This window comes from Mus caroli, chromosome 9 (genome assembly GCF_900094665.2).
Source record: "Mus caroli chromosome 9, CAROLI_EIJ_v1.1, whole genome shotgun sequence".
Lineage (NCBI taxonomy): Eukaryota > Metazoa > Chordata > Mammalia > Rodentia > Muridae > Mus > Mus caroli.
The window spans coordinates 18,444,995-18,458,645 of record NC_034578.1 but is presented as its reverse complement, the minus strand read 5'-3'; the positions used below and the strand labels follow the sequence as shown (position 1 = coordinate 18,458,645).

Below are 13,651 nucleotides of genomic sequence, written 5' to 3'. Positions count from 1 at the left end.
AGGAAGGAAGGAAGGAAGGAAGGAAGGAAGGAAGGAAGGAAGGAAGGAAGGAAGGAAGGAAGGAAAGAAGGAGTTCCCAAATGGTCTATTCCTGGGTCTCTTACTGATCACAGAGAACATTTCCTTCTGTTATCACAGAAGGAAACTTGTTCCAACAGCAACAAAGTAACACACTTAGCCTTGAGTAGATTTTCGAACACTCTGGCGGGCAGGCGACCTGCTGTCTGGCCCAGTGTTCACGCACCTTGCCCAGGGCAGTCAGCAGATGGAAGTCTATGGACTCTCTGAATCGCAGGATTTGGAGGACTCCATCCAAGTAGACCTGGTCCTTACTGAAGCACCCTGGAAGAACCAGAACACACTTACGTCCTTTCTCTTCCGACGGATATTTTAAAATATCCTTTCCAGCTCCGGTGTTTACTATCTAATGTTTATAGAGATACAAAATCTGTATTTAAAACATTCTAGTGTTTATTATTTGAGACAGGGTCTCACTCATTGTGTAGCGTTAGTTGTCCTGGCACTCACTACGTAGTCTAAGCTAGCTTTGAACTCAGAGATTCACCTCCCTTGTCTCACGCTGGGATCAAAGCATGGGCCGCCATGCCTGACCCAAGTATAATTGTATTCAGTTATCATCACAACTTAGAATGGAGGCTCTCGGAAGTAAGAGGACAGGAGCCCAGTACTTTGCCTGAAGAACTCCCTTTAACTTCTGTTTCTTAACTAAAATGACATCTTCCCCCAAATTAAAGACTGGTACTTAAAGTCCACGACATAAAAACACCACCCCACGCACACCCAGGTGAGCATGAGGGTAAATCCTTGGTGTGTGAGGACTGGGTGAGAGGGAGGTCTTAACAAGGGCAATGTGGCAATGTGGGGTTTTGAATGTCCAGTTTTCCTTGGTGTGCACTGACCAATAGCCCTGTCCTACTTCCTTTGTAAGGAAGGATTATGACTCTGGACAATCCCAGTATCTGGGAGGCTGAGGCAAAAGGATCTTGAAGATGGAGATTATCCTGGGTGAAATAATATAATTTTGTTTTGGTTGATTTTGTTTTTTGTTTTGTTTTGTTTTTAAAGATTTATTATGTACAAAGTGTTCTGCCTGCATGTATGCCTGCAGGCCCAAAGAGGGCACCAGATTTCCTTATAGATGGTTATGAGCCACCAAGTGGTTGCTGGGAATTGAATTCAGGAAGAAGAGTCAGTGTTCTTAACCTCTGAGCCATTTCTCCAGCCTCAGATTGGAGGTTTCTCTGCGACTAGGTTTCAGGCTCAGGAATTGTTTCCCTCTCAAGCATGAAGACCTGAGTTCAACTCACACCTATTTCCCATCTCAGCCTCCTGGAGAGTGGGACTGCAGGCACGTGTACTATGCACAGCTAAGCTATAGTTTAATGGTTTAAAAATGGTAAGCCCAGATTCATCTACACAGGGAGTTCCTAGTCAGCCAGGGTTACCATGTGAGACCTTGTCTCAAAATCAAAACACATAGCCTAACATTATGGGTGTGTAGCTCAGCTGGTACAGGGCTTGCCCAGCACACAAGAGCCCTGGCTTGGAAGCCCAGCACTGCACAACCCTGGAATAGTGGTGCACATCTGTATTCTAGAGGTAGGGGTAAAAGCATCAGAAGTACACAGTAAGTCTAAAGACAGCCTGGACCACCAAACCTTGTCTCAGAAAACAAAACAAACAAACAAACTGCTGGGTGTGGTGGTACACACCTTTAATCCCGACCTTTAGGAGGCAGAAACCAGCAAATCTCTGTGAGTTTGAGGCCAGCCTGGTCTACATAGTAGAGAGCTACATAATCAAGAGCCCTTGTCTCTCAAACAAACAAACAAACAAACAAACAAATAAACAAATAAACCCAACCAGCTCCCTGACAAAAGACTGCACAGGATTAGAAGCAGGAACCTCTGAAAGGGGGTCCCCTTTGTACTCATTCACACACAGAAACCGTCCAGGATGGTCAGTGTTCACACTGAAATCCCAGCACTTGGAAGTCTCAACACAGGGGTCAAGCCAGCCAAGCATACAATATGAGACCCGGGTTCAAACAAAAAAAGCCACAATCAACATGAAGAAATCCTCCTACATGGCCTGAGCTTTTAAAAAATAGTATGTAGTATGTAAGTAGACAATATTCTCTATGTGGTCACACACTAGATAATTATTGCTAGCTTTCTTAGGGATGCTAGTCAGCAGTCACAGCAATCCCTGAAACCCCTGGGGAAAGCCAGATGCAATAAAACGCATGTGTGACACAAGTCTACTGAGAAGCCTGGGGAGCCAGCCAGCCTGGAGCAGGTAACTGTAGAGACAGGGGAGGCCTGCCTCAGTAGGGTGCAAGGAGAGCCCTGACTCTAAAAAGTTGTCCTGTAACCTCACAAACATGCTGCACCCATGCGCATATGCACACACACACATGCACACACACACAAAATAAATAAAATTACCCTCCTCCAAACAAAACCACTACTACCAAGGTGTAGTACCAAGAATCCTGGGAGTTGATCTCTCGTCCAGTTCCGCACACACAATGCACATGTGCTAGCATAGAGTGGTCACACTCCCCTGCTACCAAAAGACCTCAGACAGAAGGCTAGGCTTGAAGAACATTTGCCAAGTTTTGTATCTCAAGCATGGGAGGGTAGATGGCATCAAAGACAATGTCAACAGAAACTGAGAAGACACTCCACAGGACGGGAAAGATATTTGTCAATCATACATCTGACAAGAGAGTTTTATCTACATAAAGACCTCTTGTGATTCAATTTTTTAAAAAAGGTAAATAGTACAATTAAAATGGGGGGGGGGGGACGGAGCTGGAGAGATGGCTCAGCGGCTAAGAGCACTGACTACTCTTCTAGAGGTTCTGAGTTCAAATCCCAGCAACCACATGGTGGCTCACAACCATCTGTAATAAGATATGATGCCCTCTTCTGGGGTGTCTGATGGCAGCTACAGTGTACTTACATAAGATGAATAAATATTTTTTTAAAAAAGAAATTGGGTAAAACCAGGCAGATAGTTCTCATAAAGAAACACAGTCACCAACCAAGCAAATTACGAGATGCCTAACCCACAGTCATCAAGTCAGCGCAAACCAAAACTATAAAAGCGCACCTTCCCACAGCTACACTGTTTTGTACTGTTGAAAGCAGTAATTGCTGATTTAAAAATGAAAATCACAAATGTTGGCAAGGACGAGGAGAGGAGTCCTGAGCACTGGGATGTAACAGCCAGCGTGGTCACCACCCCAAAAGCTAAGCACGGTCACTATGTCCCTTGCCTGTGCTACCTCTACGCAGAGTATGGTGGTTTAGGCTTGCAATGCCAGCACTCAGGAAGCTGAGGCAGGAAGATTCCTGTGTGCTCCAGGTCAGGCTAAGCTACGAAGTGAGACTCAGTTTCAAACTTCCACCAAAGCATCCACTCGTGGGCACAGAGTCAAGTGTAAGAAAACACGCTGCACGTGAGCTCTGACAAACACTCAGCAGCATTGCTCCTGGGAGCCTAACTGCATCTGATGAACCAAGTCAGCCAACAGCAAAGGACGAACAACCGTGGCCGCTACAGCAGGGTCTGAAATGTCCTGCTGGCCACTGGGGTTCTGATGATATCCATCTCAGCACTCAGAGGCAGAGGCAGGGGGATCTCTGGGAGTTTGAAGCCACCATGGTCGACATGGTTTGTTCCAGGTTATCCAGGGCGAAACAGTGGGGCACTTTAGAAAAAAATTGAAAAAAATATTCCTGCTAGTTAGAAGAAGCCAATTATATAATTTTATTAATATGAAATATTCAAAACAGGTAAATCTACAGAGACAAAAGGTAAAAACCGCTAAAGGTATTTCCTGAAAGCTGAGGGAGTGAAGATACAGGGGAAGAATTTTCATGGATGTGTGTTTCTCAAGGGTGGTGGGGCTGGTAAACAGGATATTCAGAAATTAGAGGTAGTGACTGCATGGCTTGCTAATACTGAAAAATATGAGGCTCACATTTTAAAGAGGTGAACTAACTGTAGGCAAATGCTATCTCAAATATCTCAAAAACCTGTCTTTAAAGTCGGAGAGGGATGGGGATGCTCAGTGGTTAACAGCGCTTAATGTTCTCCAAAAGGACACAGGCTGTGTTTCAGTGGGGCAGGTCACACCTGCCTATAACTCAGTTTCTAGGGGCTCTGGTACCCTCTGACCTAAGGGCACCAGGCATACATAAACTCAAAGGCACACACATACACATAAATAAAGACAAATAAGCCTTAGAAAATAAAGAAATTCACCCCCCCCAAAAAAAAAATTAGCTACTGCTTAGTCAGCGACTGATTGATCCAGAATGCTGTGTGTTCATTCTATGTAGTTACAAGAACTTTTACATTTATTTATTCAGAGTGTGTGTTTATCACAGTTTACAAGTGGAAGGGTCAGAGGACAGCTTGCAGGAGTCACCTTTCCCCTTCCACCATGTGAGTCTCAGGGATCAAACTCAGGTTATCAGGCATGGAAGCAAGCATCTTTGTCCTGCTAAGTCTTACTAGCCTTCCCTGCTAACTGGCCTCAAACTTGTATCCTTCTGCCCCAACCTACTGGGTGCCAGGATTACATAAACTCATCACCTTGACCAGCTCATTCTTTTACTCTTTCCAGAGTCTATTGGTCTGAACTGTTTCAAGGGGGTTGGGCCAAAATAATGCTGTGTGCTATGGGGCTCCACAGCAAGAGCCTTTGATGACCTCAAGTCACAAACATTTCATTATCAGATTCAGAGATTAAAACATGACCCAAGTCACTAGCTAACAACTAAAAAGTCCGAAGACCTACCATGGAGGGACACTTACCGGGCTCGGAAGTGTCAGTCCACCCTCTCTTTGCTCTTACACAATAGTCCCATCTTGTATTAGGGTCCTTGACAAACTTGCCAATGTCTTTGAAGAGTTCACAGAAGGACATGTGGCTGGCTTTATACACCGTGTAGTACAGGAGAGCGGCCCTCCACAGGAAGGGGTCTTTTCTGAACAGGACACTGTGGATGCTTGCCAGCCCTTCCTCCGTTGGGTTGTTGGGCTTTAGCTCATGTTTTTTTCGGCCAATCCAACTGTTCCACGGTTGCTGAAGGTTGTTAATACCCCGAAAGTAATGTGTGCCTACATGGAAGAAAAGGTACAAATGATAAGAAATGACATCCTTTTTGGTTTTTTTTTTTTTTTTTGGTTTTTTGTTTTGTTTTTAGTTTTTCATGGCAGGGCTTCTCTGTGTAGCCCTGGCTGTCCTGGAACTCACTCTGTAGACCAGGCTGGCCTCGAACTCAGAAATCTGCCTGCCTCTGCCTCCCAAGTGCTAGGATTAAAGGCGTGTCCACCACTGCCTGACTAAGAAATGACATTCTTGCTTTGATCCTTTCCCAAAGAAAATTTGCATTCATCTGGAATATTCTTCCTCAGAGTTCCAAGGGCTAAAGCCTTGTCCCCAACTTGGTGCTCCTGGGAGGTGGTAGGACCCTTAAGGTATAAGGCCTGGTGAGGGTGTAGAGAAGGGGGCCATGAGACCCTTCCCTATCCATTGTCTTCTCTGTTCTTTTGACCATGTTCAGTGGCCACATGAGCCCACCATGATATGCAGCCTTACCAGGCTCAAGAGCAGTAAGTAGCATTGGCCCACAGGGAGCTGAAACCTACAGATCATGAGCAAAAATAAGCATTTATTTTTTTAAGTTCATGTGGGCTACATGAGATCTGGTCTCAGAAAACAAACAGATAAACAAACAAATCTCCAAGATCCCAAAGCCAAAAATGGAGAGGTCTTTCATGGTTCTTTTCCAGCAAGTGTGTACTCGGGACTAAGGGTGATTATGCAAAGATCCCAACGACATCTTTTAGTGTTGCCAGTACAACTGGTGAGCTCACCTGGGAGGCATCTCAGACTGGGATTCCAGCCATTCCACCAGCATCAGAGTCCCTGAAGGCAGATCCTGGGAACATCATTCTGGAGTCAGGCCTCGGAGGCCAAACAAAAGAAACAAACTCCTTGGAGCACAACAGAGGGCTTTGTACTAAGTATGGCCTGCTCCTGGTGGGATGAAATCTTTCCTCTGTTTAGAAGGCTCCAATATCATGAGCCCCAGACTCCTTTGTTGCCTTTATCCCACAGATGCACCTCTATCCAAGGGCAAGTCACTAACTTGAAAGGAAACCATGGATGCACGTTTATATCTCCAGATAGTTCCACTGGAGAGGCACCGGGAGGACATAACCAATGGGCCCACCCAGGAGGAAGAAACCAGATTCTGTTATCAACCCAAATTTCCTGAAGGCAGTTGGTTAGGATTACCTCTTCAGGGATGATGAGAACCGGAGGTAGAAACAAGGCAGAAGTTTAAGGATGGGGGCCTCAGTTTATGTCCCTGACAATAAGCTGAAAATAATCTTGGTCCCGTCCTGAACAGAGGCCAGAAATGGCAGAAGTTAGCTCTGGTTTAGGTCTCAGCCTAAAATGAATAACACTGGAGGATGCACACCACACAAGGGCAGGACTGAGTCAGTCAGACAACAGTCCTTTCTGGCAGCAGCTTTGGAACTGGGTTTCTAGATTCTCAGAGTAGAAGAGTGTCTTAGGGTTTCTATTGCTGTGAACAAACACCAAGAACCTATCTTATAAAGAAGAACATGTAATTGGGACTGGCTTACAGTTAGAGGTCTAGCCCATTATTGTCATGGTGGGAAACTGGCAGCATGCAGGCAGACAGGGTGCCAGAGAAGGAGCTGAGAGTTCTACATCAGGATGTTACAGTGGGTGTGGCTTGAGATTCTGAGACCTCAAATTCCACCTCCTAATGACACACCTACTCCAACAAAGCCACACCTCCTAACAGTGCCAGTCTCTGAGACCAAGCAAACATCTGAGCCTATAGGGGCCATTCCTATTCAATCCACCACGTTCCATCCCCTGCCCCCATAGGCTTGGAGCCATAATGCAGAAATGTATTCAGTCCAACGTAAAAGTCTCCATAGTCTGTAACAGTCTCAAGCTTGGTTAAAAGTCCAAAGTTCACAGTCTCTTCTGGGACTCATGCAATCTCTTAGCTGTAATCTCTGTAAACTCAAAATAAAAAAGCAGATCACATACTTCTGATAGGATATATATTACCATTCCAAAAGGGAGGAAAGGAAACATAGTGAGGAAAGACTGGACCAAAGCAAGACTGAAAACCAACTGGGCAAACTCCAAACTCTGCATCTCCGTATCTGATGTCAAAATGCTCTTCAGTTCTCCACCTCTCAGCTTTGTTGACTGCAACACACTTCTCTCTCTTGGGCTTGTTCCACTCCCTGTTAGCGTATTGGGGTGGGGCAGGTATCCCGTGGCTCTGGAATCTCTAACACCTTGGGGTATCCAAAGCAATCCAGGCTTCAACAGCTTCACACAATGGCCTCTCTGGGCCTCCATGCAGGGGCACCCCTGCCACACACCTGGCCTCAGCAACTATCCTGGTTTCTACTGTTATGAAGAGACACCACAACCATGCAGTTCTTATAAGGACAACATTTCATTGGGGCTGGCTTACAGTTTCAGTGGTTCAGTCCATTATTATCATGTCAGGAAACATGGCAGCATGCAGGCAGACATGGTGCTGAAAAAGGAGCTGAAAGCTCTATATCTGGATCCACAGGCACCCTTGTGCACCTTGGGCATGGCTTAAGCTTCTGAGATCTCAAAGCCCACCCCCTAGAGACACATGTCCTCCAAAAAGGCCACACCCACTCCAAAAAGGCCACTTCCTATGGCCAAGCACTCAAACACATGAGTCAATTGGGGCCATTCCTATTCAAACTAGCACACATGGGTTATATCTATTTCCCAATTATAACCTATCTCCTAAAGGATGCTGGCCTCTATCAGAGGACCAGATGTTATACTCAAAATATAAAGCTATTTCCTTTTGTTCAAGAGGATGGAATATATCTTTGGCCATTGATGGAGACCTAACACTTCTAGCTACCCAAAACATTAGAGTTAATCTACTTGGGCCAGCCCAAGGTGGTCCTGGCTAAAGGACCACCTTGCAGCAAAGTGGGTTTACTTTCAGCCATGCTGAAGAGATGGTGGAAATAAACATCCCTTAAGTGAGATAATGTCCTTTGCCTTCCCAGAAAGCAAGACTCTAGTACAGTGATTGCTGCAGCAGCTATGGCGTGTGCTATCCCGGATGGACGGACAGACGGACGACTTCTCCAAGTCTTTAATTAGAGAAGAATAACTTTTCCTTTTCTTCCTGTCTCTTCCCTAAGCATGAATGCCCTCAATTTCAGATGTGGAACTAAAACCAAAAGGATGGAAATGACTTCCCAAGACAGTGTTGTAAAATTCTAATTTGAAATGACATACAGTCCCTGCAAGGCTTAACAACATCATGAATTTTTACTAAACATTACTAAGAAAAAATCACTCTGAAAGAATAGCAGGTAATTCTTGACAGTCACATGAGTGAGTAGAAAGGGTGCCCCTACCTATCTCGTGCCTCAGCATGCCCTCCAGCCAGTGCTCTCGTGCAGTAGAAATATTGATGGTTAGAGTCGGGCATCCGTTTACTACCGTCATGGATGCCCTGGAAAGCAGGTCTTCGGTGAGATGAACTACAATCTGGGCAGCAAGAGGAGAGACACACATACAGGGCTGTGAGATGACGCAGGGATAGGATGCTCAACATCAAGGCTGGTGAGCCAAGCTCTCCAAAACCAACATGCTCCCAGTAACTCTCAAATGTTGTCCCCTTGTCCTGTGACTACCACACACGCTGTGGCATGCATGTTCCCACATACATATAAATATATGTATATAATACACACATGCACAGTCATGCATACACACACAAATGTAAATGGAGAGGAAAGTTTTTGCAAAAAATAACAGGCCTATTCACCTATTGATTACCCAATTCACCTAAGTTGATGACGTGTACGTCCGGCCACATTTGAACTGTCTAATTGGTTTTGTGTTGTTTGCTTTTGAACCTTATCATTTTAACCCTCTGAGATTTTCATTGGATACATTGGACTGAAAGAAAACGAAGGAGGCTGGTTGTGGTAGCATATACCTTTAATGCCAGCACTTGAGAGGCAAAGACAGGAGGATCTCGGTGAGTTCAAGTCCACCCTGGTCTATATAGTCAGCTCCAGGACAGTTAGGACTGAAAGAGACCCTGTCTTAACAAAGAGGAAGGAAGAGAGGGGGGAAGTGAAGGAAAGAAGGGAGGAAGGGAGGAAGGAAGGGAGGGAAGGAGGGAAGAAAGAAGGGAAGGAAGAAGGAAAAGAAAGAAGACAGAAGAAAGGGTACCCCAAAGACTAGAGAAACTAAAGCAGGAAGAAGGTCTGGGCTGCAGAGAGAATTCCAGGCCAGCCTGAGCAACTTAGTGAGATCTGTATCAAGCCAAACAGAAAAGGTAGGAATAGAGCCTCACAGCAGAGTGCTCGCCCAAGCCTCCGAATCCACACAAAACTGGGAAGGTCTAGCACATGCATGTGTGAGAAACTTGCACCTTGTCAGTGCTGGTTTTGAGACTGATGACTAAGAACACTGCAGCAAAATCTCTCTTCAATAATTCTCATTGAGAAACTCACATAATGCTATTGCTGCACATACAGAAATGACACTAGGAGCAAAAGACAGATGGCAAGAACCCAATCCAACCAGTAAAACAGGACTGACCAAACAAAACCTGCAGAAAAGAGCTTGCATTTGGCACTAATCTTGCCCTGCCCACCCATGGCCCATGCCTCTCCCAGGCCCTGCCCACCCATGACCATACCTCTCCCAGGCAGCCTTCCTTCACCATGTACTTTCTAACATGACTCCAGATTCGAGTTTTAGACAACAAGCTACCACCAGTAGCTTGTTCAAATTTTTCATAACTTCCATATTTTTGTAAAGTCAGCTCCATAATATTGATGGACTGTAAAAGAAAGGGAGATTAAGTCAGCAGCTCATGCCATTATGAGATGAAGTTAGCTAATTAGGACCTTATTTGTCAAGACGCGTTCAGATTTACTGGTTACGAAGTTAAGCTGAAACTCCAGCTGCACATTTTCTGAGCTTAGTTTCCACTGACTTTTGAAGTTTTCTATAGATGCCTGTGAACTTACAAGTGCTCTTGCTGGCCCAGTGGCACGTGTCTGAGCTTTAGATGCTTCCTGTGGGGCGCCTCCAGGATACGCAGTGAGGCTAACCGAAAAGGGAAAGGAGGTCGGGGGACAATACAAACGCTCTTCTTCCCTGTCTTCTAGTCTCTTTAGCCAGAGATGCAGCAGCTGGCATACTGCACATTGCACCTGTAACTGCCGCTAGGAGAAGCTGGACAGAGAGGATATTGGCTTCTTGACAAGATACATGGTGGTTTGGAAGAACTCCAATGTAAACCGAGTATGTCTCCAAATCAGTTAGTAGGTTACAAGTACCATTTAGATAAAGGGGAAAAAACTTAAAAATTTAAAAACATACAAGACAACCAGTCCTCTCTAACAATCTATCAAATCACCTCTGTAACGATCTATAAAATCTGCTTAGAATGCATCTGTTTATTTACTTGTGTGTTATGGGTATTTTGCCTGCATTTATATCTGTGCACCACTTGGATACATCTGCTTTTTTGAGCAAAGTAGCAAGGAAAATTTATTCAAGAGGCAAGCAAAAGTCCTGATCGGAAACACAGGCAGAGGAGCACAAGACTGAAAGACTACTGAAGGGCAAAGCAAGCTTTTATTCTCGTGACAAAAAATAATACTCTTTGGTGACAATGATGATGAGGAGAAGGAGGAAGAAGAGGAGGAGGAGGGTGACAGTCTTAAAATATTTCCATCTTTCGTCTAGGGCGATGTACTATCCACTTCTCATCATCTTAAAAAGTTGAAATGTTTTTCCAAATATACACAAAGTGAAAACTAATTAAAAATCTGGTAAAAAAAGAAAAACAAACCACAAATTATCAGAACCTCCAAGAAAGCCACAGGAAGTAAGACTCTAATTGGGAGGAAACCTGACAATTCCATGAGGTGAGCGTTTACTTCGCTGCACTCTGGGCACGGGGGGGGGGGGGCGCTCTGGCAGACCCACCCAGTCTGGGCCCCAGCACTCACACAGCAGTGCACAGTGGTCTGTGACTCAGTTCCAGGCACCTAACATCTGCCTCTGGCCTCCGTAGGCATCTATGCATTCACCACACTTGCACACAGTGAACAGACCCATAACAATCAATAAATACACATAACAATCAATAAATCTTTTTAAAACCCCTCATATACAGAACATTGAACAAATCTTCAAGAAAACGTATGAAAAGAAATCCTGTTTCTGGGCTGTTGTGAGTCTGGTAAGGACAGCGGCAATCTGCCAGCACTGAGAAGGTACGTCAACCTCTGTCATCAGTAAATGCTAACCAGCACATCCATGCTGATACGGGTTCGTACTGTACCAGCACTATAAACAACACATCTGATACGTCAAAATAGGAGGGAAAAATCACAATGTGTGACTCAACACACGAATACATTAGTAAGGAATGAGGGCGCATCATAAAGTTATCACAACCAAAATACTCCAACAGGCTTTTGCTGCCAAAGCCTTGCTACTCAGGAGGGCCAAGGGCAGTGGCAGGCACTAGGATAGCCAGGCTGTTGTAAACACAGGCCTTGGCCTGCAGCTGGTCTTTATGCCTATTAAATCAGAACCTGGTTTTTCCGCTTGGTTTTGTTGGGGGGGAGGGGGCACATTGTACTGGCTGATTTTGTGGGTCAGTTTAATACAAGCTAGAGGCAGCAGAGAGGAAGAGCCTAAGTTGATGGGCTGCCTCCTCCATGAGATCTAACTGTAAGGCACTTTTTTAATTAGTAATCAGTGTGGGAGGGCTCAGCCCATTTGTGGGTGGTGCCATCCTGGGCTAGGTTCAATAAGGCAGGCTGAGCAAACGGGGGTGGGAGGGGTGGGGGGGTGGGGGGGATGCAAGTCTGTGGGCAGCGCCCTCCATGACCTCTGCATCAGCTCCTGCCTCCAGGTTCCAGCCCTGCTTGAGCTCCTGTCCTGACTTTCTTTAATGATGAACAGCAGTGTGGAAGTGTAAGCTAGTCAATAAACCCTCTCCTCCCCAGCTTGCTTTTTAGTCATGGTGTTTTGTCACAGCAATAGACAGTGACACCTAAGACAGTGACTGTTTTTTGAGACAGGGCCAGTGTCAAGTCACAGAGATCTGCCCACCTCTGCTCCCTGAGCACGGAGATTAAAGGCATGCAGCCCCACCTCTGCTCCCTGAGCACGGAGATTAAAGGCATGCAGCCCCACCTCTGCTCCCTGAGCACGGAGATTAAAGGCATGCAGCCCACCTCTGCTCCCTGAGCACGGAGATTAAAGGCATGCAGCCCACATCTGGCCCCAGAATCTGCTTTGTTTGTTTGGTTTCAAAACAGGGTTTCTCTGTGTAGCCCTGAAGGTCTTGGAACTCAACTCAATAGACCAGGCTGGCCTTGAACTCACAAGAGATCTGCCTGCCTCTGCTCCCGAGTTCTGGGACTAAAGGAGTGTGCCATAGTAAACATCCTGAAGTTCATCCTAAGTTTAAAACTAGCATAAGGCATGTAAATACTTCATCTATAAAATGAAAATCGTTTTCTCTACAAATGACCGTTGTCGTCTTTGATGAGGCGGCAAACGGTCTGAACAACCTCAGTGCCCTGCTAACAGATCTTCTTCAGATTATTAGCTAGTTTGTTTTTTGTTTGGAATGTGACCATCACAAGCTACTTCCACAGTTATGTGCTAACAAATACTCTCTTCTCAAGTGCAGTTTGATTCAGTGAAAACCTATTTACAATGGGGACACTGATAGAGGACCAGGGGTGACCCTGTCGGAAGAGGAACGGTTAGGAGGCCTGGCTTCCCAGTAAGGCTCCACCACTTAGCAATGTGGTTCCACCTTTCCTGGGCTTGCTCTCTTCACTGGTAACATGGAGATACCAAGGCCTTTATCCTACTTACCTTATGGAATTGTTAGAAGGACAAAATGGACATGGGGAAGTCCGTGCTCTGTAGTCTATTTCCCAAATCTCTATAAAGTATTGACTTTGTCAGGACTACTAGACTTTAATTTTAGAATTTAGTGTAAATAAGTGTTTTTTTTTAAAAGACTTATTTATTATTTTATGTAAGTACACTGTAGCTGTCTTCAGACACACCAGAGGGCATCAGATGTCATTACAGATGGTTGTGAGCCACCATGTGGTTGCTGGGATTTGAACTCAGGACTTCTGGAAGAGCAGTCAGTGCTCTTAACCACTGAGCCATCTCTCCAGCCCCTCAAATAAGTGTTTTATTAGGAGCATTGTCTTTCCCATGTTGCTAATATCCAACCCCCAAACCCCATTTCTTTTCTTTTCAAAAAGTTGTAAAATCTAAGATTTTTCTCCTGAATTCTGAATAACTTCATAGAGTCAGTAGACCATTTTACCTTCGCCTCTCAAATACTCCAACTACAGGCATAATCCAATTGTACCCAACAAGATAGTCTTTGTGTGGGGGTGTGAGGGTGGGAGGGAAGGCTTCAGATAGGGTCTCACATGGCCTAGGCTGGCCCTGAGCTATGTAACCAAGGGTGACCAT

The 13,651-nt window shown here is 45.2% G+C and overlaps 1 protein-coding gene across 7 annotated transcripts in view; it reads right to left on the bottom strand.

The window, feature by feature from the left end:
• Window positions 1–13,651, bottom strand: part of Kiaa0895 (KIAA0895 ortholog) — a 50,795-nt gene that overhangs the window by 4,319 nt on the left and 32,825 nt on the right. For all 7 annotated transcript variants that reach the window (XM_029481777.1, XM_029481775.1, XM_021173170.2 and 4 more), the window contains 4 exons: window positions 9,816–9,959; window positions 8,518–8,650; window positions 4,852–5,157; window positions 245–342 (listed from right to left, as the gene is read on the bottom strand). In XM_029481777.1, the coding sequence (XP_029337637.1) occupies window positions 245–342; window positions 4,852–5,157; window positions 8,518–8,650; window positions 9,816–9,959 (681 nt within the window). The remainder of the gene's footprint in view (window positions 1–244; window positions 343–4,851; window positions 5,158–8,517; window positions 8,651–9,815; window positions 9,960–13,651) is intronic.